The following is a 25,304-nucleotide window of genomic DNA, read 5'->3' as shown; positions in this document are numbered from 1 at the left end:
GCAGAAGATTTGAATACAGAAATGGACCAGTGCCAAAATGGGTCATAAGAATCACACAGTTACCTGTTACTGACGTAATCCTCTTCACGCAAACTTTTGATAATCTCATTCCAAAATGGTGAAAAGAGAGCTGCATCTGTTTTGTTGTTATCTTGAGAGGTCTGCAAAATTGAAGAAAATATTAACCATAGACGTAAAAATGGAAGAATATACTTTAAAAATGGACGAACATATTAACTATAGACATGCAGAAAACTCTACCTCGCAGTGTTGGACTAAGAAATAGTCATGATTCCTTAATAATATCACACCCATACCAAGGAAAAGCACCGAAGGACAAACGGAACCACAACAAAACTAGTATATTGATAATCCTTAAGGATCAGAATGAACATTCAAGCACATAAGTTTGAATGGACACAGAAACCATGTCGTGAGAGAGAGAGAGAGAGACTTCACGGACATCTTTAATAATCTATATCTTTTTTTGTCATTTTACTAACTCCCAAATATAGTGACAACAAAAGTATTTGTGGAATAAAGCTTACAGTACAGCATAAACATTCACACTATGTTGCCATCCTAACACTTTTACAGCATGTCTTACTTGAAATCAAGTTATTCTACTTCTCAACTGGAAGCCCTTGACAACATCTAAACCACCACAATCCACTGCAGGCAGTTCACCGCCAAACTGTCCCACATTATCCAGAGTTGAACCGTAATTTCTCACTATGCAAAGTAATAAAGTACTTTATTTATAACCTATGTTGCCGCGCCCGCGACGGATCCTCCAAAAATACACTACTTTTGGAGGATCCAACATGCACCCGACGAAATTTTCGGAAAGTCCGAGCAACATAGTTTATATCCAAGGAATCGCCAGGGGCCAATGGCACTTGTTCGAAACTCCATGGATAATGGGTCAGTCCCTCTACCCTTCTCCACTTAAGAACTAGGGTTTTGTCTACGGCAAGATTCAAACACATGACGTGCACCTAACCCACACATCACCATCTGAGCTCTTGCACTAGACCAAACCCCTGGATGTCAATAAGTCCAGTTCTACATCAGATAAAGTACTTCTATCCACTTCCTTGTCAAGGGTTCATTTGGATGAGTGACTTGATAGGAGGAATTCTAATCCAACAACAACAACAACAACCCAGTAAAATCCCACAAGTGCGGTCTGGGAGGGTAGTGTGTACGCAGACCTTACCTCTACCCTGAGGGGGTAGAGAGGAGGAATTCTAATCCCTTTGACTTTAACTGTATGAGGAGAATAAAGTGTAGATTAAATTTTATCTCATGTTTGATATGAAGCATTACATAATACATAAGGTATAAACATCCAGATTAATTCTTCCTTTCAAATATGACCTTAGTCAGTCACTCAATCTTACATAACCTCATTGGAAAAAAACTCGGAAAATTTTCATTATATTAGAAGAATATTTAATCATTTCATACCCCAAAAAACTAACCTCCCCCTCCCCCCCACGACAAAAGTGTGAGGGTTCTCTGGATAACTTCCCCTATCCAATTACATACCAAGCACGAAATGGATAAATTAACCATCCATTCTCATCCTCACAATACATATAAAACGAGCCCTAAAAGTACAGGGATGACAAAATGAAAAAAAATTGATCAACGTGCTAGCTCGCGAAAAGATATTTTAGAACTTAGGATGCTATTTGCTTGTCTACCGGAGCTACTCACAAGAAGTGGCCTAGTTGAAAGATGCTCCCAAAGTAACAAAGAGGAGACTTGGTTCTTGAAACTATCTGTTTTAAAGTGGTATGGCCACTATTGCTTCATACAGCTATTTAAGGTTATTTATTAAAAAATTTGGATAAGGATGTTGAAGGTTATCTATTAATATAAGAAGACGATAAAGGCTGTGGTGGAGCGGTAAGTACTCTTTCATCCATACCAGAAAAAAGACGATAAAGACCCTTATATTAATATCTGGTTGGTATTCAAATTTTCACAAGAATAGTAATTCGGCCATGGAAGATCAACATTTGGTACCAATATTGATCCATGCTGCTCTGCATATATCACTCAAACAATGCGGTACAGCTCAATGAGAACCAATAAAATAGTGATAGATATACACAATATTCACACAGCTAAAAGTAATAAAAGGAGCTTCAGTGGATTTTATCGTGAGGATTTCTGCCATAAAGGTCTATTAAAGGATACTTCTAGCTACAAAAATGAAATCATGATGTATCAACCCACATTTAATCACATTTTAAAATAAAATATTGATTATCTTAGCAATGAACAAAAACAGTAGTTCCCTGACTCTGATAATTTCAATTAAGCGAGCTAGACGGAAAGCAACTCCGAAGAAGACAGAATCAAGATGAGACTCACCTGTGATGATTGGCTGTCAATAGGTATCCTGTAAAAGCATAAAAGTAGACATGTTACAGGAATGCAGTATCAGAAGAGGATTTCAAAGAGCACACGGTTTATATAAATTGGTTAGAACACAGCTGTGCTGACTATCCATCACATAAGAGAGAAAAAAATCAGACCAAATGTTAAAAAATTTATTATAATTATAAGCAACATAATAGGTGTTGAACAATTGACTTTCTTGAAGGCCATCACCTTTTTGTCTGAGGTGACACAAGGTTCTTGACAAACGCTTCAGGAAAGCTCTCAAAACGTTTATGCACCATCTCAATTGAGCGTATCTGAGAAATTCAACATTTTAAAAGAAAATTTAACTTCAGGATACAGTTGCCTATAAAAGATGAACAGCATGCAACTAAATTGGCAAGAAGATGCACAAGAAGCATCATTTTTTTTCTTTTTTCACAAGCATCATGTTTCTCCAGGAAAATTAAGAGAATTAAAATTTGAAACTATACCTCCCCTAAGCGAGCCCGCGCTCCCATTACACCGCCAACAATAGCAGATAATAAAGTGTACCATATGTGAATATCCATGAGATAAATCTGGAAATGAAGGGTATTTAAGAGAGGAACCAACACCAAACCAATATAGACAAAGAAATACAAAAGCCAACAAGAACTTTAGTTTATGATACACGGCCATCACCTAAAAAGCCATAACAAAATTTGTAAAGGAAATATTACCAGCACTCTCAAAAGGGAATGACCGTTATTACTAGCAGCAGTTGGAGTTTGTAAAGTATAAAACTCAAATACGAACAAGAATGTTCCTAGCTGTAATAATCCCTGGGTGGAATAAAATAGTTTAATAGTTGCAAATCTGATGACTATTTCCTCCCTTTCCACTACCTCTTTTGCACATTATCATAACAATGACAGCAAACTCAGTATCTCGTATGGAGCTAGCTATATTTGAATGTAACATTTTCTTGAATGGAGTTGAGCTGGTAAGAGTCAACTGCTTTAACTGCATATACAAGCTTTTACATATATTAAGGAGGAGAGACGCAAGATTCTGCAGAGAATCTTCCTCATATCACAGAGTTAAATAAACATTTCAGAATACAAAGTGCAAAAAGAGAATAACTGAAGCATAGTGTTGCTCCATTATCAGAATTAGCTTAAAAACATTTCAGAAAGCCATTTCCAAAACTTAAACTATGTTAGTGAAATCAATAATGAATACTTACAGCTATAACAGGAGCCCACAAGCTAACAATTGTCAATACATTATTGTTCTCTGCCAAAAAAAAAAAGATATAAGAGATCAATTTTCCCATCTTGACAAAAGAATCTTAGCACTCTCGTTGGAAAAAGAACACTAGACGTTCAATAACTATCTATAAGCCAAATAAGCAATTTGAAGATTCACCCAGAAAAAGGAGATCAGAAAAGGCATATAAAAGCATGCGCACGGAAAATATTGCATGCATAAACATGTATATGTACAAAGTTAGCAGAGGGCTTCTTTTCATCTCTTAAGTGGGGAAGGGATGAAGAGTAGGAGAAGACCATCTAACTAATGCCCATCAATAGAAAACAAATCATGAACAAGCCATGTTGTTCATTTAAACTTGGGTTTCCTCATTCTATAACCAGATCAATGCACAAAACTTAAAACTCTTAAAAACCTACAAAGTAAATGCATTCCAAGATTAATTACAGATCAGGACCGAGGAGGAATTCATCCCAAAAAATGAACATCATAGACTAGCAGAACAATAAACTTTCACAAACACTGAACCAAATTAGAGACCACCAAACACAGGTCGACAATATAATTTTAAAGGTTAGTTTCAGCTGGGAAGGGAAGTCATTTCAAAAAATTGGTTATTCCTTGGATCATTCTGCAGTACATAACCTCACTTTTCCAGGCAGCATTGCAGATCACTGGTAGATAAAAACTTTGAAATCCTTTTTTTTGGTAAAGTCATACTATAGCTCCTGTTAGGGGCCAGCTTGAATGCACCTCGACTAATTCCACGGGGTGCTTGCTACCTCCAACAAGCACAAGTATCGGGTAACTCTGTCCACCAAAGGCTTGGTCATATGGAAAGAAACCACCTAACTTTTTTTGCCACCATGAGATTTGAACCTGATACCTCATGGTTCTCAACCAACTTCATTGACCACTAGGACACACCCTTGGATGCTTTCTTTGTGAATACTTAATATCTTATTCATAAGTTATCTCGTATAATAGCAAAGTGTGTGTGTGTCTAATATATATATATATGTGTGTGTGTGTGTGTGTGTCAAACCCAAAAGCAAACCAAACACCCAATCAACCTATACTTCTCGGACATAGTTGTAGTGAAAGCACCCAATTTAGGTGGACCAAATCTAGTGCAAATCCCACACCCACAACCAAATCTTGTCGGACGGACACGGGTGCACCAGGGATTTGAAGGATCCGAGCAACATAGGACTATGGAGTACTGAAATATTATGGATGCAAATAGTTCATTTATGACTAGCGATTGAGGTGAAGTTGTTGGTCAGCTATCCTATATATAAAGGTCTACGCTCATGCATACATCCTGAAGAAATCACATATAGCGAATCTAAAAAAACTTGCAAGTGAGACATACATGATCAAGACAGCAAAATCTTACTATCACAACAAACTCTTTGGCAGACATTTTTTGATACGGTAATAAATTTTATAAATGAAGGGTAAAAATTTTTTAGTAAACTCTTTGGCAGACATTAAATCCTCACAAGGTAGGGGTAAGGTCTGTGTACACACTACCCTCCCCAGGCCCCACGGTGTGGGATAATACTGGGTATGTTGTTGTTGTTGTGTTGTTGTCTTTGGCAGACATTACAGCCATATAATACTAAAAGGTCTTCCTTCAACTGAAAGGAATGAACTATTGGAAACGCAAGAGGAAAAAGATCAAATTCTACAATCACCTAGCAAAGAGGAAGATCTCAAGTTCCCTTCCACATCAATTATTCATTCCCTTACTAAGTTGGAAGACTGGTGGAATCATTGGTAACTGATGTTTTTAACTTACTGCAAAGACAGAATATTATTTTAAAGTAAAATCACCAGAAGAGGCTAGAGATGGATGCACTGACTCATCATATTCAAGGGGAGGTGCCATGGTGCATGCTATTCGCTGATGACATTATTCTAATTGACGAGACACGAGGCGGCGTCAATGAGAGGCTAGAGATTTGGAGACATGCTCTTGAGTCTAAAGGTTTCAAGTTGAGCAGGACGAAGACGGAATACCTCGAGTGCAAATTTGGAGTTGAGCCGACGGAAGCGGGAGTTGAAGTGAGACTTGACTCTCAAGTCATTCCCAAGAGGGGTAGTTTCAAGTACCTTGGATCGGTTATTCATGGGATCGGGGAGATTGACGAGGATGTCACACACCGTATAGGGGTGGGGTGGATGAAGTGGAGGTTAGCGTCGGGAGTCTTGTGTGACAAGAAAGTGCCACCGTTACTAAAAGGTAAGTTTTATAGAGCAGTGGTTAGGCCTGCAATGTTATATGGAACTGAATGTTGGCCGGTAAAGAACTCACACATCCAGAAGATGAAAGTAGCAGAGATGAGGATGTTGAGGTGGATGTGCGGGCATACAAGGATGGATAAGATTAGGAATGAAGATATTCGAGAGAAGGTGGGCGTGGCCCCCATGGAGGACAAGATGCGGGAAGTAAGACTCAGATGGTTCGGGCACATTCCGAGGAGGAGCACTGATGCACCGGTGAGGAGATGTGAGCGACTGGCTGTAGTGGGCACGCGGAGAGGTAGAGGGCGACCTAAGAAGTATTGGGGAGAGGTGATCAGACAGGACATGGCGCGACTTAGGATTACTGAGGACATGGCCCTTGACAGGGAATTATGGAGGTCGAGCATTAAGGTTGTAGGTTAGGGGAAAGTTGTGAATATTTCTACAGCACAATAGAGTGAGACTAGCCAGTTAGGAGTTAGACTAAGAATGTCATTGGTCGTCTATTGATGCAGGGCTTTACCTGCTAGTTTTACTATACCAGCCATCTATTTCGTATTTCGTATTCTGTATTTCATATCTCTTATATTGTTGTTATTTTATTATGCATTTTTATGGTACTAATATATCGGCTCCTGTTGCTTTTTTGAGCCGAGGGTCTCCTGGAAACAGCCTCTCTACCCTTCGGGGTAGGGGTAAGGTCTGTGTACATATTATCCTCCGCAGACCCCACTTGTGAGATTATACTGGGTCGTTGTTGTTGTTGTTGTTGTTGTAAAATCACCAGAAGTGAAGCCGACTGTGGTGGTAAATAACAATCCTAAATGGAGTTAAATTTTGGACCACGTGGAAACCAATAAGAAATGTTGACTTACTCTTTGATATAAAATCATGCCAGGAGTACTGCAGGGAAGGAAGATCGAGTATGATCTGAGTAGGTCCAACTAGCGGTTTGATCTGCAATTGTTATCATAGCCAACACATCGTCTCAACATAGTGAAACTAAATTGTACTGTAAAAACTTGTAAAAGGTATTATTGATAAAAAAGAATGATAATTCAAAATCTAAGCACCATGCTTGCCTGAAGAAAGTAGGCGAAGGTGAACTTGCAAGCAAATATCACCAACCAATAGAGCAAATATCTGCAACATTTAACACACATGAAGATATTAAAATCTGCGCACATTTGACAGAAACCCAAAATTAGCACTCCGTGAGTAAATGAGAAAAAACGCAAATAATTTGAGACAAAAATCCATATTACAAGCAACTACCCATGGCTAAAAATCAAGATATTCAATAATAAAAAGCATATAACTTCTCTCATTATTTCTCGAAAATAACTTTTCTCAATTACAAACAACAGTACTAGAACGAAGATATTGCCTGGAAAAGAAAACAGTAACAAAACCATAAGGTATACTGGCATAAATTGACTACAGTGGAGCTGCACTTTATAGGAGAAGACAACTTAACCACGATACACAAAAAAGTAGAGGAAATATAATGTAATAGAAAAAAGAACCAAGAAAAACAAAAATTGTTAGTCGTGGAAAGTACTAAATCAAGATTGTTATCAAGTAATTTGTGGAACCTTACTTGTGGAACCCCAGACAGGGATTACATGAAAGATGGAGATAAATAACAACAACAACAACCATAGTCAACACCACAAAATCCTTTTCTTCAGTGTGTTTTAATACTTATATTTTCTTGTTGTGCACCATGGGAGACTGAAGTAAATGAAAACCATGGATCAAATCATCCATTAACAAATAATTCCACTCGTGATAAACGAGAATCAAGACTACTCTTACACAATTCAAAAGCTAAAACGTTAAAAGAACTAAGAACAAACCGTAGATAGTCAGTTGTTTTCTCAACAAGACCACGACCAACAAAGTATCTCTCCTGGAAACATAATCAATATGTTAAAAATATGAGCAAAGCTTAGTGGCAAAGGAGTCTTACAATGTATAGAAGAATACCTGATAGATCCACTTAAAAAATTGGAAGAAAGATTGATCAGACATTTCTGATAGTGTGTGACAGGCAGGTAACTTTGTCAGGAGCGCAAAAACAATTCGTATGCCAGCATAAACACCCAAAACCAGGATATAAAGGCGAAAATAAAAGGGGTCTTTGTTTGTATTCCTTTCTTCTAAAAGTTTCCTGTATTAGGATTACATCAGATACCAATCTTTAATGAGAATATAAAACAAGAGCAAATAACTCCTAGGAAAAAAGACTTACAGATAGACATATATCGCAAATGCCGAGCTCACGCCAGTCCAGAAAAACCTGATAACAATCCTTGATATAGCCATGCCTCTTGCGGTACTGTAGGCCCCAAACATAAGGAGCACATCTAAGCAACCTAGAGAAGAAGCAAGATGACACAGTAAACAAGGATGGAAGCAGAAGAAAAGAAAAGACTAATAAATAAATCAGAGCAATAGCACAGATGCCAACTCACTCTCTATGAAATTCATAGCAGCAAATGTCGGGGCAACACTAAGCAGTTTCTTGAAAGTGTCCAGATTGATTTTATTATGGCTGAAGGCTATGATTGTCAATGCCTGAACAGTAGAGGAAGAAGATGATACAAACCCTTTTATGCTATAAATCAAACTTAGTGGATAAGCTAAAAAAAACTATAAAAAAAAACCTTAGTGGGTGAGCAGCATGAAAAGAATGAATATAACCTGAAACATGACAACCAAAAAGATCCACAAACGATGAAAACTCCGGTACAAGTGAAGGAATGTCCGATGCTCAACAAATGTGCTTTTTCCAGTCTGCCAGTTCAGAGTAAGTACAAAAAGAACAAGATTAAAACAAAACAAAAAAAAAACAACACCACAGTCGGTTAATATTGAGGAAATAGGGATAAATACCGGGGGGGACAGTAAAAAAAACATGATGAAGGTCAAAATGATGAAACGGCGCAGTAAAAGAAAAGGAACGGTATGAGAACCATCACAGTTAATACACCTCAAATAAAAATACCATTTTCTTCTATTGGAAAATGTGACAAACAAAACCAGAGTTTAACCGAAAACTCAAAACCAGATTCCTGAAACCCAAATATTCGCGACTCTAGAAGACCCTTTCAGGACTCATCCTTTCACCAACTTCAATCACAAGCCAAAAACGGTCTTAACACAATCTGCAATCATGAAATAGTATAGGAAGGCCTTAAGAAACAACTTTCCTCACCATGAGCAGATTAGAAAACCAAATCGAAATTATTAAATACATAACGAATCTAGAGAATCCATTCTTTTAAAAAAAGAATCTAGAGAATCAAATAGCATATTTCAGTTTGTCATCAAAAATCAACTCCGCCTAAAGCAACATTCTAACATGTGAGACAGTCTATCATGCATTTATTATCTGATGACATGTTGTTACTCTTCACATTCTAGCCATTTTCATCACGTTGTACAAATAGAAACCAATTCAAGGCACAAAAGGAAAGACTAAAAAATACCCATAGAGACACACCGGAAACCAGAATACTATGGCAAGCTTCATCAGGACAAGTGAAAAAAATATTTCTACTGCAGATTTTGTATATGCAGCATCTAACTAACCAACTCATAATTCAACACAAATTTTAGTAGCTAATAAAACCAACCCTTTTGCCTTTCTTAGCTGGCTTCCGCAAGAATGAGGAATCCTTCTTAAGAGGCCAACCCAACTCAAAGCAAGCAGGTGACCTGCAAAAGCATCAGTGACCGAGAATGATATCCAATTCCGTGGGGCTAAATTCATTTTGCAAATAGAAAAGGAATGTACCAGAAATATTCATTAAAGTCATCATAATTCCGCCACTTTGAGTGTGCAGCTTTCCCATTATTGTTTCTCGCAGCTTCCTGCAGTTTTGGAGGAAAAAAACCACACCAGAAAGAAAAAAACATTAATAAATAGGTTAAAGTAAACAACTACCAGAACACGCACAAAATTTAACGAAATATAACAAGATCTCAAGGTAACATTGTAAACGATTTTTTAGATAAGGGTAAAAACATTCTAAACATTTTATGAAGAGTAGACACCAGTGCACAACAAACTAACACATTCCTCTACTAATTTGTGAAAGACCTCCAATGACATTAAATATTTTGAGAAGATGCAATAAGCTGCACATACACAAAAAGCACTGCTTCTAAACATCATGCACTGCCTAATAAGGATTCACTATCCTCTGAAAAAGATTTTTAGCCAATACTGGGGAATGCAGCTAAACTTGCCACTATCCACAAACCATAAAGCTTGACTATGCTAAAAGATAAACCATTGAAGTTACAATAGAGTCACAAAGAGCACCAGATAATCCTTAATATGGTTGATATTGGATAAGAATAGACGGTTGAACCATAGGAGCAGACATTGAAGGGTACCATAAAGAAGTCAGAAATTTACAAGAAGCCAACATCATTCATTTGCATTGAAGATCCTTAACAATATGGAAGCATAATTTTTAACTTTTTTATAAGGAATATGGAAGCAAAATATGGCAAGTCCTCACAATGGAACGCACAAGCATTTTCCTACCACGGGCTGGGAAATCAGTTAAGCACAGGTTACATTTTTTTAATATGTAGTTAAGCACAGATTACTACTATTCCTAGTATAACCAAGCTATTCAAACTTCACTGAGTTAATTCAGTTTATAGCGCTCCAAATTTGATTTTGCAAGCAAACCAAGATGCATTTCATCTTTATGGCGCAGAATCACAGTTCTTACTCCATCAACATCAAGTGTTATTTTTTTGAATGTTTACTTCATCAAGTATTATTCACAACTCAAGCAGTAGTTGTAAGTTCAGAAGTGGATTAAAGTTTATGGAATAACGGAATAAAACGTGATAAATGGGCTCACAGCTACTATCGTATCGTATATAGGACGAATAATTTGTTCCAGAAAGGACACAGACTGGTTCTCGCCCACACAACTCGCGGCAGGACTGGCTTCTCCATGGTCCAAAATTGCATCTAGTTCTCTAGCCATCTGCATAATTCAAAATAACATGTGACCCTATCAGGACAAACATACAAATTTTTCCTGTGGCCCCAATTTGGAGGCCACACAATATGCAGACAGAGCAATAACTAGTGCTGGACACTGCTTCACGAAAAAACCACTACAACATCCTTATAATGATCTCATCTAACATTTTTCTAGAAATAATATCAAACTGATCCCCACAATGACAAAACGCAAAAAAGGACGGTAATACTCCATAGCCTGCATAAACTATCTTTAGACAATTAAGCACCATTATGTTCTGCTTAAATGTGATTTCAGCTCAGTAGGTACTGCAAATCTAATATGACCATGCACTCAACATCATATTTTTTTAACAAGGTAATAGGTATTTTATTAACAATTAAAAGTAGTCCTTAGCACAAAGACTGTGCTAATAGAAACCAGAGGTACAGGATCCCAAAAAAAAAAAAAGGAACACCCAACATCATATTTTCACTCGAGTTCACCAAAACTGTCCATCAGGACACAAAAACTGGACAGACTAAAGATTTCACAGTCAGTCTAGCTCACCAAGCCCGGCACAACGAGAGGTAGGCCCTTAACCAACTAAGAGAAGCAGTCTCACTTATGGAAAGTAGAAACAGGGCCAAGCAGTTTTAAAGGAATAATCTCGAAGAAAGAATGATATCAGTTGACTTGCAAATAAACACAAGCTGGTTAAGTTACTTGGAGAAATTGAGACCATATCCCTTTTTCCAAGGAAAAAAGAGAGAACCAACAAAAAGGGTTTAGAAGTTTGGGGAGGACAAACATTAGCCTGAATTAATCATCAAGAATACAAAAAACGAACAGAGAAAGGAAGAGAAACCAACAGTTAACAGCCTTAAGGATAACTGAATATAGTAGGTGGTGATTTAGGCACTTTCTACATGCTAGAAGAAGTGCATCCAGTAAGTGTCTTGGGGTGGTATAGAATAGAAGTGGGAAAATAAAAGACACACAGCATCATCTTTTTTACTGTCACGAATACCAAAAGAAATTTAGATCCTAGCTAAACCAAGGAACGCTGGACAAAACTTTAGGACCTTGACCACGATTACTACATAACATTTAAGTTCCAAACTGGCTAGATACTATAGTCACTCCAGCTGTCAACCCATATCCTGTGTCTTACAATGAATGGCAGCATTAACAGTACTTATATTTTGAAATGACCCATACGCCTGGCATGCTTCAGGTTCATTAAAACAGTCTGGGTTAGAAATCATAGGTTCAGCTCACTTAAACTAAAACTAAACAAATAGTAGGTTCAGCTCACTTAAATAGTTAATCAACTAAGACAAGATTTACAAGGTTTTGGAGCATATCTGTAGTGAAGCTAGCAGGTTGTTCTTTGCTCTTTGCTTCTACTAGGTAACTTTTGCTTCTACTTGCTTCATAAAAGAAAAATTACAAGGTTTTGGAACCACAGTTTTGAGCTATTACACATAGTAATAGGATATCAGAGAGTTGCATTCAAATGAGCATTATGATATTTGAGTCAGCTTGTGCACAATGTAATACTTGAATTTTGGAAAATATATCTATTATCTTTGATTTAACGCATTAATCTTGGGACTAAATATGTCAATAATCTATTTAGCAAATCATCACTAGAAGAGCCACAAATTCCCAAAAGAGAAACTACATCCTGCAAAACCGCAGATCAAACAGCAAATAGCTCCAGTTCAACCGCTAATCAAATAGCAAAAGAAATAGAAAACACAGACTGACTTACATGATGGAATATATAGCAGATGCATTCGGGAAGAAAACGGACATTTGCAGCTTCACCCCATATGCAGAAGTAGAGTGAAACAAGAAAAAGCTTCCTGTCCCTGTTAATGGCTTCTAATCTGTTGAAACGATTGAAATGAGAATCAGTTGAGAATTACATTAGCCACTATATACAACAAAAGTTGCAGAACTAACTTATTCCACACAAGCCGAATGCGCAAGTATCTACACCACTTGATGTAATTATCCAAAACCTTCAGAAAAACCTCAGTGATGACCTTCTCATCTATTTTCTGCCAGAGAAAAAGCACGTAATTTGAAACATTAACCTTTTTCCTGTAAATGAAGCAACACATCTATGATTGGTATATAAACTGTATGCCACTTTCAGCTGCATTGACCATTTGAAAGTATCAGCTTAAGATTCCACTTAGTCTTCAAGGCAAAAAATGGCTTGCATAACAGATAGTACACTCCACCATCAGAATGAACTTTGACTCGCAAGTAATCCTTTATCAGATCCTCTCCAGAACTTTTTCAACCAAAAAGCTCACAACAATTATTCAAATATTTAAGTAAGACGAGATATCAATGTAATCCTGAAGGTTGATGCATATACAACAAAAAAGAGAAACTAGTAGTGAGTTAATGACGATGGATACTCATCTCAAGTCTGTGACATAACATTTCTGCTAGCTACATTTGAAATGGAAATATGTCCAAATGCATCCACTAAAAGTTTATATGATAATGCTACATGTGACGTCAAAGTCATCATTAGAATAATGTCCCAAATGCTTATTCAAACACAAAACAAAAAGAGCCTAAGGCAGCTTTAAAGTTGTAGTTAGAGGGTTGATAATAGGCAGAGTACATAGTTTACCCCCGGACCTTGACACTAAATCCCTGTGACACACCCGTCGAACACGGGCAACTTTTTACACATCCAACCTTTCCAAAGTGGATCTAAGACACCTGTTTGCTTACCTGGTGAGCGCGTGCTTAACCAAAAGAATGGTGCATTAACCTTGTACATTATGGTCAATTCCTTATTTAACTGTCAGATGTCAAAATTTATAATTTTTCTTTTTTTTATTTGGTCCCATTAACTCTCCCTCATCTTCCCCACCTAAGCACTCATATCCTCCATTAATACACTCTCCCTCATCTTCCCCACCTAAGCACTCATATCCATTAACACACAGCTGCACACCTATACCTCAAAAGCACCACCGGAACCAATGAAACCACCTGCAACCACCAGCCAACCATCATGAAACCATAGCAGCAAAAACTAGATTCACTTTTAAACCCATCACCAACTGTCCCTTCTCTTGATTCACGCTGCCATGGACGTAATCTGAAGCCACCAAGAAATCATCCATCCCCTTTCTCTCGATTAAACCCACCACTGACCGGCCACGAAATAACCTTCTAACCTAAATTCCTCCACATCTCTTCCTACAATCTCCAAGAAGTGGTCAAGCACGAGAGTGGTGTGTAGACACTCTGGAAAGGTTGGTTCTCTAAAAGGTTGCCTGTGTTCGAGGGGTGTGTCATAGGGATTTGGTCTCAAATCAGGGGGTAAACTATGTATTCTGCCTTGAAAATAATATACACGCACACAACACAAGAAATTATCAATATTCGGTAAAGCTTCTGGGAAGCCAAAAGTGCTTATTTTAGAGAGTTAAGGTGTTTGGCCAAGCTTTTAAAAGATAAAAGAGCTTTTGAGTAGTAGAAGTTTTTCGAAAACTGAAAAAAGTAGCTTTTCCCCAGAAGCAACTTTAGAACCTTGGTCAAGCACAAATTGCTCCTCTAATATTGGCAAAAGTGTATTTCAGATTGATTAGCTAAATAAAATTGCTTCTCAAGTAAAGAAGCACTTCTGACAAATAACACTTTTTAAAATAAGCATATATTGGAAGCTTGGCCAAACAAGCAATAATAGGATATGATAAAAGAGGAAAAGTTTTTTAGAAGTGATATTGTAAAAAAGACTCACTTCGCCCTCTTGCTATAACTCAGTCAACTATGGGATATCTAGTCTTGATATAAAACTACTTGAACCACAAAGGTTTTACATGACCTGGAGAGACAGCACTTTAAATATTATCACTTTCATACTATTACCAAATTCACCACCCGAGTAGCCAGCACATCTCCAAAACCTTTCCATGTAACTCTTATTTTGTACATAAATTCTTTTGTTTGCAGCAGGGTTCGAACTTGTGACATGCGCCTAATCAACACATCACCTGTTGTGCTCTAACCACTAGACAATAGTCCTACGGGCAATTTTGTAAATAAACTCTACACTGGCTTTTACCCCTTCAATTAATTAATGACTTATATTTATCAAAAATAATTATTGAAAATCCAAGCACTCATTGATGCAATAACAACAACAACACATAGCCAGTGTCGTCCTACAAGTGGGGTCTGGGGAGGGCAGTGTCATTTATGCAATGACACCAGTAAACCAAACAGATAACTAAATACTGTAATAATCAATTAATAACTCACTGGATCAGGCTCAACAGGTATCCCAAGTCGTGACTGGGCATTTGCAACAATGAGGATGACATTTTCGCGCTGGTTACTTATATTGTCTTTCTGCACATAAGAGCAACCTAGATAAGCAAGAATTGTGACACAATTCAACATAGTAGCAGGTTAGAACGAATTATAGGACATGAGGAAATGCTAGAGCTAAAGGTCAAATTTACATAGGACTAATGACTTTCCTATCCTATTGTTGTTCATTTCCATCTGCAACCTTCATATAGAGGTATACAGAATACAATCCCACGCAGTTCCAGTGAGATTGCTTTGGCAAGAACAGTGTGCCCACAGGAGCAACATCCTAACTCAATAAAACCATGAATTCCTGGCCACTATGGAAATAGAAATCACTGACTCTTCCCATAAGAACATTTTTTATAGCTAAGGAAGTTCTCTTGACGGTCAAAGCTCAGGTGTATCGTTCCACTGATACAAACAGCTTAAAGCTTGACCACTTTCCTGATTAAGGAAATTTTGCAGATTTACAAGGAATAATATGACAGTATTTGATTTTGTTAGAGAACAAAAGTAATGCCGATACACGCCCTACAATGTATCCTGGAAGGCAGGATATATTAGAAATGACCTCCCCCTCTATGCCTTGCGGTAATGATACCTCTGGCATTACGAAAAAAAATTTAACAGCTAACAAGATAAGTTCACTAATCATATAGCAAATACTAAATTTGGTAAACCGAAGCTCACAAATTCTTTTGGAGAAGAAAAGATCCAATAAATTCCAATGTATCTCTCCAGAATTTACATGGAAAAATTAGAAATAAGGCATATCGAAATGTTATTAAGCACCAACCTGAAAGCCAAAGACGTATTCTAGAAGATCAAACATATCCATATCCCGTTGTCCAGGAATCTCAAAATCAGCGGGTAGCTGAGGGAACTGCTCAGTGTACTTCAGTGCTGATATGGCACCCCGAACCTGCACATATTTCCCACTAATATTATTTCTCTCTGATACATTGCATGAATATATATAACGCATATGTATATTAAAGAATAGATGATTCTTCACATGCAGCAAAGCAGATATAATATTAAAGAATAGATGATCCTCCACTGCAGCAAAGAAGTGTAGGCCCCAAAATAAAAGGAAACCTAACACTCATAATCCTCAGGTTCAGAAACTAGTTTAAATTAAGCAGAATCCAGACTGTACAGGCAGGCAACAAGCATTACGTGCAATTTTTCCTTTGCAGTTTCAATGGTGTCAGGCACTCAAGCCCAAATTCTTCTTATGTTAAAATAGGATTTAAGGAACGGAAGAAAACACCGGTATTCACAAAACTCTTGTCAGGAATTTTCACTCAAGAGAGACAGGAAATAAAATAAGGTTATACAAGCAAAACAAATAAGGCCATAATTCAGAACAGGCAATAAATTTAGAGCTAAAGTGAAGTGATAAAAGGAGGAATATTTAGAAGATTGATAAATTTGACAAATAAATATTATTGACAACTACTAAACAAATACATACTACAACATTCTAGTCTGCCTGCAAATATTTGCACGTAATATCTACATCATAATAACCCTTTTCTGATTTGACTCATCATAGAAACTAAACAACAACAAACCCAGTGTAATCTCACAAAGTAGGGTCGGGGGGGGGGGAGGCTTACCCCTACCTTGTGAAGGTAGAGAGGTTGTTTCCGATAGACCCCTGCCTCAAGATAAAAGTAAAAAAGCAGACGACTCATAGAAACTAAGAAAGTTCAAAATGAATATATAGGAGTTACCTAGATATATGCTTTATATTATAGTTGAAGCGAGTAAAAGTGGTTAATTTGTTGAGTAAATAGCACATCAAGGTAAAACTATTTTGCATTTTGAATACGATGGAAGACAGTAAGATATTGTTGTCTAAGGTAAAGAATCAAACAAATTGGAACGCAAGGAGTAAAATGATGACATTTTCTAAGTGGTGATAATGATTAAAGCACATAAGGGGGAAATCTTACTGCAGAGTTCTCATAAATAACAGGAAAAATCAACATTCTTACCTCTGGGAAAAAACCAATAGCATTTGTCAATGATGGTGCCTCTAGAGGAACAATATTGTAAGGTGCAAGTTCCCCCGATAAAGTTGCATCAGATTTCTTGATCCTTCTCAACTGAACAAACCATGAGAGAAGAAGTCACAAGTAGGGGAATTAGTCTTAGACTATACTCAGACAGAAATACAAATAAGTGAAAGGCAATATTACCTCCTCTATAATAAGCCTTCCCACACCATCAGGAGCGGCATCTTTGCTCAGAGACTCCATCACTTCAACCACAGCCCTCAAGGTAGCGAATACCTTTCTCATTTCTGAAAATCTAAGTCCCAACCTGAGAAAAGAATAAAAGAACAAAATTAATGGGTGAAACTTTTTCATTAACAAAAAGAGCAAGCAAGGATCAACAGAAGAGTAAGATCAGTGCTCAACTTCTGAGATAATAAAAACAATAAAAATTCAATACTATCGCAATCTTCATCATGAAACAGCTTATACGCCAAAAGTGAATATGCTATCAAAGTGGAAGCACTGCAGCAAATAGAAGATAGCCAGAAAAGACACCTCAAGGGTTAAGCTAAAAGGTCAAGAAGATCAGCCCCACACCCCGAAATATAAAAATTAGGAATTTCAAGTGAATGAACAATTTAGATCTACACACTACAGATGACAGAAACAAAATAAATATTAATCAAGTCAGGCAAACCAAGCCACTTTTACTATGATTCCTCAACACTAACCAACAAGCCCACTGAAAAGACACAAAGGCAAACAATGACAAGTATCTCAGCTTGAATACTACAGAATGTCACACGAAATTGCATACATATCTTCAAGGCTATAAACGACAATTTAAGCGGGCACGAAGATTTAATGACATATTTACTGTTACACTCAGGAAAAATTTAGTAGTGAATACTGTAATGATTAACAACAAATTCCTGATGGCTGATAGAAAATCCCTCACATGATGTGTAATGCTGCAATCAAAAGTTTCAATATCACATATTTCAAGCCTTAAATTCGCATCATTATCATGAAAAGTTAGACAAGATTCTCACAACCCATTTTAATTTAAAAAATAAGATATATTCCATCTGTCAGACAAGCATAACCTTGAGCAATAGATGCAGTAAAGCTATCACTCCTTAGTGCAAGATACACCAAAGGAGAATAGGAATTGCGCTAAGTAACACAAAGAAACAAGAAAAGTAACAGAAACATACTCTCCTAAATTAGCACTAACTGCTCCTGATTCACGCCATTTTTGCTCCTCTCTTTGAATATCATCCACTTTGTGCCGCCTTTTGTATTGCTGATAAAAATCCCATAAGCGTTCAATGTCACGATTACGGTCTATCCTAGCCCCTTCCTTCTTGGCAAGTTTTTGCTGCACATATTGAATTCCCAATCAAACTTCATCACACTCAAAGGGTATGGAATCAAGAAATGCTAGTCAAGCGCTACAGATATAAGATTATGTGGGATTATACTGGCAAAATGGGGATTATCAGAACACGTAATAATAAGGGATTTAATTATTTACAGGTTTTTGATGAACAAAGGACTAGGGAAAGAAACATGTCCTCGCATCGCTTGTATGCTTCATCAGATTGATGGCCGAATTTTAGAACGAAATTAGATTTTCATCACAGGCATCGTCATTACTCACTACCTTAACATACATCAACAACAACAACAACAACGACCCAGTATAATCCCACAAATGGGGTCTGGGGAGGGTAATATGTACGCAGACCTTACCCCTACCCCGAAGGGTAGAGAGGCTGTTTCCAGGAGACCCTCGGCTCAAAAAGCAACAGGAGCCGATATATTAGTACCATAAAATGCATAATAAAATAACAGCAATACAAGAGATATGAAATACAGAATACGAAATACGAAAAAGATGGCTGGTATAATAAAACTAGCAGGTAAAGCCCTGCATCAATAGACGACCAATGACATTCTTAGTCTAACTCCTAACTGGCTAGTCTCACTCTATTGTGCTGTAGAGATATTTACAACTCTCCCCTAACCTACAACCTTAATACTCGACCTCCATAATTCCCTGTCAAGGGCCATGTCCTCAGTAATCCTAAGTCGCGTCATGTCCTGTCTGATCACCTCTCCCCAATACTTCTTAGGTCGTCCTCTACCTCTCCGCGTGCATACATCATGGCCTAATATTTTTTTAGTGAAAGGATAATGCAGCAGTCAAATGTAGCTAGGCATAAGATTAAAATCAGCTGTCCTTATTAAAAAAAAAAGATTATAATCAGCTGCATCTACTGAGAGTCTGAGACTATTGTACAATAACTAAAGCTTAAATCAAGAAAAAACCGGCAATGTCATAAATCTGTAAAAATAGATTTACTTGATAATTGCATTTTTATTATTGATGGATTTTCATTAGTGTATTCAGAATTTACATTATTTCACAGTTTGTGTGGATTTATGTCACTTGTATTTATTCGAGTTTAGTAGAGACTTTTGAGCTTAATCAAATGGTGACTCAAGCACCTGAAGGCAGCTGAAGAGAAATTCCAGCTAAGGTTCAAAAATTTCAGCATCTTGGCTCTAGTATTGGGTGCCTAAGCACGGGCAGGCGACTCTTTTTTTTTTTTTGAAAAGGTAATATGTTTGTATTGAATATTAAAATGGTTACACTAATAGCGTAACCTTCTGATAATTACAATGGGGAAACCAGAAGAGAGGCCTAAGATTCTATAAGACTCACAATTGATCTAAAACATCAAAAATTAACTCACTCTCTTCTAGATATTCCTGTTTACACCAAAAATAAAAGAGCATCAAACAGCTCATCTTCAGTTTTTGTAGGGGCAGGCGACTCTGAGCAACAACTATTTTTATATGGTAATGGTAGAACTCCCCCCCCCCCATATCCCCTGCCCCGCTCATAAGTGACCTTTTCCCATATTGCTTTCTTGGTGACCTAACCTCAGCCTCAAGCTGGTGTCCTTCCGCCCAAACAATCAGTCCCTTGCCAACCCTGAGCAGCAAACTTCTGACACCTCAGTACCCGGTTGTGAGCACGTGATTTTTGCTTCCACGACAATTACTCCAAAAGAAATCGAAAAATAAAACAAATTGTCTTTGTGTATTTTGAGAATTTGCGTGCCATTTTTTTATAGTTATTTGTAGTTTTTGTCTTTGATTGTTTATTTTTATTAATTAAAAATACAAAAAATATGTTGCGTGTAAATTTAGGATCTTATTCTACTATTAGGAATTAATTAAATCGTATTTGGTTTTTAAATGAATGAAAATCACAAAAATATTATTTTTGGTAATTTTGTCATTTTGTTGTTTAATGGTGTGATTTTGTTTAATTAATGTTTGATCTTGTGTGAGTCAATTAATGTCTTTTGATATGATTGTAGTTTTACAACTTATTCTAGGATTTTTGGTAGATTAGTATTTAGAAAAGGAATTAAAAGAAGAAAAGAAATGAGTTAAAATTGGACAAATCGGAATCGGACCAGGAAGCACCAATGTACCATTAATCTAATGCATTTGTTTAAATAAAGTTGGGAACAAAAGATAATGGTATGGGGGAGGTTTTGTTGGGGAGTGATTAAATAAATGTTGTCCATAATCTTTGAATTAAAAATAGGATAGGACAAGTGTAGTGGGGAACAAAACATACAATAGTGGGCAAAAGGAGGAGGGGGCAGAATATTTTTCTGATTTTAGTTTTTGGAGTGCTCTTAAGAGCTGGAGTGCGGGATCTTTTGGATATGTACAGAGCCACTGATAGGCAGCAAGGAGAGAGGTTAGAACCTAAGGGAGCCTATCTTGGAACTAAAAGAGAGAGCTCATTCCTGGACTTCAATCCTAGGTAGACAATAAACAAAAAACCTCTGTTGCTCCATTGAAGCTGAAAATTTCTGCTTTTCTTCACCTTTTCTGTTTGAGATTAGCATTAACTGTTATTGTTCTATTGAAACTTAGGCTTCTTTCTTTGAGTGTCCGAAAATCAGGAACTACTGTTTCACTTTTGTTTCGGATTCACTTGTTTTCTGCCTGTGATTAGCATTGGTATTTCCGGGTCTCAACTGAGTCTCCCGAGTCTGTTTTGGTGGATATTGGTATTGTTTTCATTGGTTTATTTCTGTTCGTTCACTGGGATTTATGCTGCCTGGTTGATACTGTTGCTGTTGCTGCTGTTATTTGCGGGTTACTGCTGCCATTTGTTGTTGCTGATCTTCTACTTTCTTCTTCTTCTTGTTGTGTTTCAAGATCCAGGTACATATTTCGAATCACCTTGATGTAACTTGAATTGAAGTTTGAAACGGGATTATGCAGCAAATCTGCACATTTGGATGCTATTTGTCGTCTTTAATTCTATAGATGTCAAATGAAGTAGATTTATCTAATATTAGCTCTGTTTTTATATTTTGTATGAATATTGGAAACGTGACTGTATAATTGAAATTGTTTTAGGTGTGTAGATTTTTGTGACAGAAGGTTAAATTATGTAGACAGTTCATAATGTCATCCCGTAGTTGGTAATTTGAAAAATAAGCATGTCAAATGTTGACTCCAATTAGTAAAGTAGGATATTAAGTTAGTAATTTCGCAGAATCAGTAAGTCTGCCGTATTTGAAGTTTGATTCGATGTAGTAAGGCTAAGGTCATTAACTTAATAGGCATGAGTTGATTTTGAACAAGGTTTGTTAGAGTTCCTTTAAATGTAATAGATTTCCAAAGTGTAGATTAAGTTTAACAACCTTCGAATGTTTTGGTAGTCAAGGTTGGTTCATTTTCAAATAGTTTTAAAAAAAATAATTAGTTCCAATGGTTCAATTCGTCTAATAATGTGAAGTCTAAATTAGTTAAAGAATAATTTGTTTGTTTTGACGAATAGCGTTTGTCAATTCCATAATTTATTTATAATTTTATTTTTTTTGGTAATGTTCAATTATAGAATAAGGCACAAAACAATTTTCTTTTGAGCAAATTCGATCGCAATTTTGCGTTAGCATCTTTGTAATCTAATAATTGATAAGAGACCCGAACTTGCCAAGCATGTGATTTAATTAGCACATATTTTCTTCTTTCATTTTTGAGACGAACGAAAAATAGAAAATGTAGTCATTCTAAGATTATCCTTTTAAAATAATGAGACGAGCCTCGCAAAAATAAAAATGCAAATTGCGGGACCCTCAATAATTGGTCATAATAAATACTTAGAATTTGGGATGGGCCGTTTAGCGAATTTCACTGTCTTCCTCAAAGATAATAACGCGTTAGACTTTTTAGGCGCGATTTTAATTAATTTACATCCTGGATGCAGCAATCAAATGGACGGCTGAGTGTCAAGAGGCTTTTGACAAGATCAAAGAATATCTTTCAAATCCTCCAGTTTTGGTCCCGCCAGAGCCAGAGAGACCCCTGTTCTTGTATCTGACGGTCTTGGAGAATTCTTTCGGTTGTGTCCTTGGACAACATGACATAACTGGAAAGAGAGAGCAGGCGACCTATTACTTAAGCAAGAAGTTCACCGGTTATGAGGTCAAATACACTTTGTTGGAAAGAACGTGTTGTGCTTTGACATGGGTCGCTCAGAAATTGAGACATTATCTCCAAGCTCATACTACTTACCTCATAACCAGGTTGGATCCTTTGAAGTACATATTCCAGAAACCGATGCCTACTGGGAGATTAGCAAAATGGCAAATCTTGCTTACTGAATTCGACATAGTCTATGTCACTCGCACAGCGATGAAAGCCCAGGCATTGGCGGATCACTTGGCTGAGAACCCAGTTGATGATGAGTACCAACCATTGAGTACTTATTTTCCAGATGAAGAGATAAACACCATAGGAGTAGTCTCGGAAGACGCTCATGCTTGGAAAATGTTCTTTGATGGGGCTGTAAACGCCAAAGGTGTAGGAATTGGGGCAATCTTGATCTCACCCACTGGTCAACACTATCCGGCTACAGCTAGGCTTCGTTTCTTTTGCACGAACAATACAGCTGAATATGAAGCCTGCATCATGGGCATGAATATGGCTATCGATCAAGATGTTGAAGATTTGTTGATTATGGGGGATTCTGATCTGATTATCCGGCAAGTCCAGGGTGAATGGGAAACTCGAGATGTCAAGCTTATTCCTTACCGGCAGCACGTGGAGGATCTCGGCAAGCGATTCAAATCAATAGAGTTCAGGTATATCCCACGGTGTCACAATGAACTAGCCGATGCACTTGTCACCTTAGCTTCAATGTTACTGTAATGTAATCGAGGTAGGACCAAGTACCCAGCCATGGTACCATGATGTTAAGAGGTTCTTGAAGACACATACCCCGAACATGCTACCGGAGATCAAAAGAGAACTATTAGGCGGCATGCGAGTGGATTCTTTTTGAGCGGTGAGGTATTGTATAAAAGAACCCCGGATCTCAACTTATTAAGATGTGTTGACACCGAAGAAGCAGGAAAAATAATGCATGAAGTACACGCAGGAGTGTGTGGACCTCATATGAACGGGTATGTTCTGGCGAAGAAAATCCTTCGAGCTCGGTATTATTGGATAACCATGGAGAAAGACTGTTTCAGTTTCGTCCGGAAATGTCATCAGTGCCAGGTACATGGAGATCTGAATCATGCACCTCCAACAGAGCTACATCCTATGTCGGCACCGTGGCCTTTTGTCGCCTGGGGTATGGACGTCATTGGTCCGATTGAGCCGAAAGCCTCAAATGGGCACAGATTCATATTGGTCGCTATTGATTACTTCACAAAATGGGTCGAAGCTGTCACTCTCAAATTGGTCACTAAAAAAGCCGTGGTGGATTTTGTACATTCAAATCTTATCTGTCGTTTCGATATTCCTGCAACTATCATCACAGATAATGCGGCAAACCTGAATAGTCATTTGATGGAGGATGTATGCGAACAGTTCAAAATAACGCATGGGAACTCCACTCCTTATCGGCCCAAGGCCAATGGCGCTGTTGAAGCAGCAAACAAAAACATCAAGAAGATTTTGAGGAAGACAATCCAGAGTTCTAGACAATGGCATGAACAGTTACCTTTTGCTTTGCTGGGATATCGCACTACAGTACGCACATCAGTAGGGGCAACCCCATACTTGTTGGTTTATGGGACCGAGGCTGTGATACCGGCAGAGGTAGAAATTCCTTCGCTCCGAACCATTGTTGAAGCAGAAATTGAAGATAGCGAGTGGGTTAAGACTCGATTGGAGCAGTTGGCCTTGATTGACGAAAAACGAATGGTTGTGGTTTGTCACGGACAGTTGTACCAACAAAGAATGGCCCGTGCTTACAACAAGAAAGTGCGACCCAGGAATTTTGAAGTAGGTCAACTGGTATTAAGGCGCATTCTTCCACATCACCAGGAAGCGAAAGGAAAATTTGCTCCTAATTGGAATGGTCCGTACATCATCAGGAAGATATTGCCAAGAGGAGCGTTATATCTGGGTGATATTGAAGGAAATGATCCTGAAACAGCTGTGAATGCGGATGCGGTCAAAAGGTACTATGTTTGAGTTTACTTCGGTGATGTCTTGGCACATTTGAGATGATGAAGGCTTTTATTCCCGCTACCCAAACACTATCAACTTTTTCTACAAACCTTTTGAGTCGTTTACATTTCTTTGGCTACCCTCTCTGGAATCCAAAAGCACTGTTGAAAAAAATGGTTTGACCTGAACTACGTCTGACTTGATTCCGAAAGGATACGTAGGCAGCCTCTCTCTGGGGTTCAGTCACACTAAAATAAAAATCAAAATTCCCTCAAAAATGAAACTGGGGCAGATGTGGTAATGGTCCCGCGGTAACCCCGTTTTGAATGGTTCCAAAGTTGTAAGTCAATCCAAGTCATTTTTTTTATGAGAGAATTAAAATGAGAGAGTCTTATTGGTGAAAACCCACACGGGCACCATAAGGCGAGGGTGAGTAGAGAAACTGGAAATGAGAGAGCTTGTTTAGTGAAAACTCGTAAAGAGTGCTACCAGGCGACGGTGAGAAGAGAAATGAGAGAGGTCGACTAGCGAAAACCCGCAA

General features: G+C 37.7%; 1 protein-coding gene across 2 annotated transcripts in view; it reads right to left on the bottom strand.

The window, feature by feature from the left end:
* LOC107780981 (callose synthase 10) overlaps positions 1-25,304 on the bottom strand; it is a 61,523-nt gene that overhangs the window by 23,842 nt on the left and 12,377 nt on the right. For both annotated transcript variants that reach the window (XM_075255821.1, XM_075255822.1), the window contains exons 3-24: positions 18,475-18,638; positions 17,459-17,582; positions 17,255-17,365; positions 16,048-16,173; positions 15,198-15,287; positions 12,867-12,964; positions 12,673-12,790; positions 10,788-10,916; positions 9,701-9,777; positions 9,540-9,621; positions 8,605-8,697; positions 8,376-8,478; positions 8,153-8,276; positions 7,888-8,071; positions 7,758-7,810; positions 6,981-7,041; positions 6,774-6,855; positions 3,623-3,672; positions 2,889-2,975; positions 2,626-2,711; positions 2,386-2,413; positions 64-161 (exon numbers count right to left, since the gene is read on the bottom strand). In XM_075255821.1, the coding sequence (XP_075111922.1) occupies positions 64-161; positions 2,386-2,413; positions 2,626-2,711; positions 2,889-2,975; positions 3,623-3,672; positions 6,774-6,855; positions 6,981-7,041; positions 7,758-7,810; positions 7,888-8,071; positions 8,153-8,276; positions 8,376-8,478; positions 8,605-8,697; positions 9,540-9,621; positions 9,701-9,777; positions 10,788-10,916; positions 12,673-12,790; positions 12,867-12,964; positions 15,198-15,287; positions 16,048-16,173; positions 17,255-17,365; positions 17,459-17,582; positions 18,475-18,638 (2,168 nt within the window). The remainder of the gene's footprint in view (positions 1-63; positions 162-2,385; positions 2,414-2,625; positions 2,712-2,888; positions 2,976-3,622; positions 3,673-6,773; positions 6,856-6,980; positions 7,042-7,757; positions 7,811-7,887; positions 8,072-8,152; positions 8,277-8,375; positions 8,479-8,604; positions 8,698-9,539; positions 9,622-9,700; positions 9,778-10,787; positions 10,917-12,672; positions 12,791-12,866; positions 12,965-15,197; positions 15,288-16,047; positions 16,174-17,254; positions 17,366-17,458; positions 17,583-18,474; positions 18,639-25,304) is intronic.

Source organism: Nicotiana tabacum, chromosome 6 (assembly GCF_000715075.1).
Source record: "Nicotiana tabacum cultivar K326 chromosome 6, ASM71507v2, whole genome shotgun sequence".
Classification (NCBI taxonomy): domain Eukaryota; kingdom Viridiplantae; phylum Streptophyta; class Magnoliopsida; order Solanales; family Solanaceae; genus Nicotiana; species Nicotiana tabacum.
This window is presented reverse-complemented; position numbering and strand designations above follow the sequence as displayed.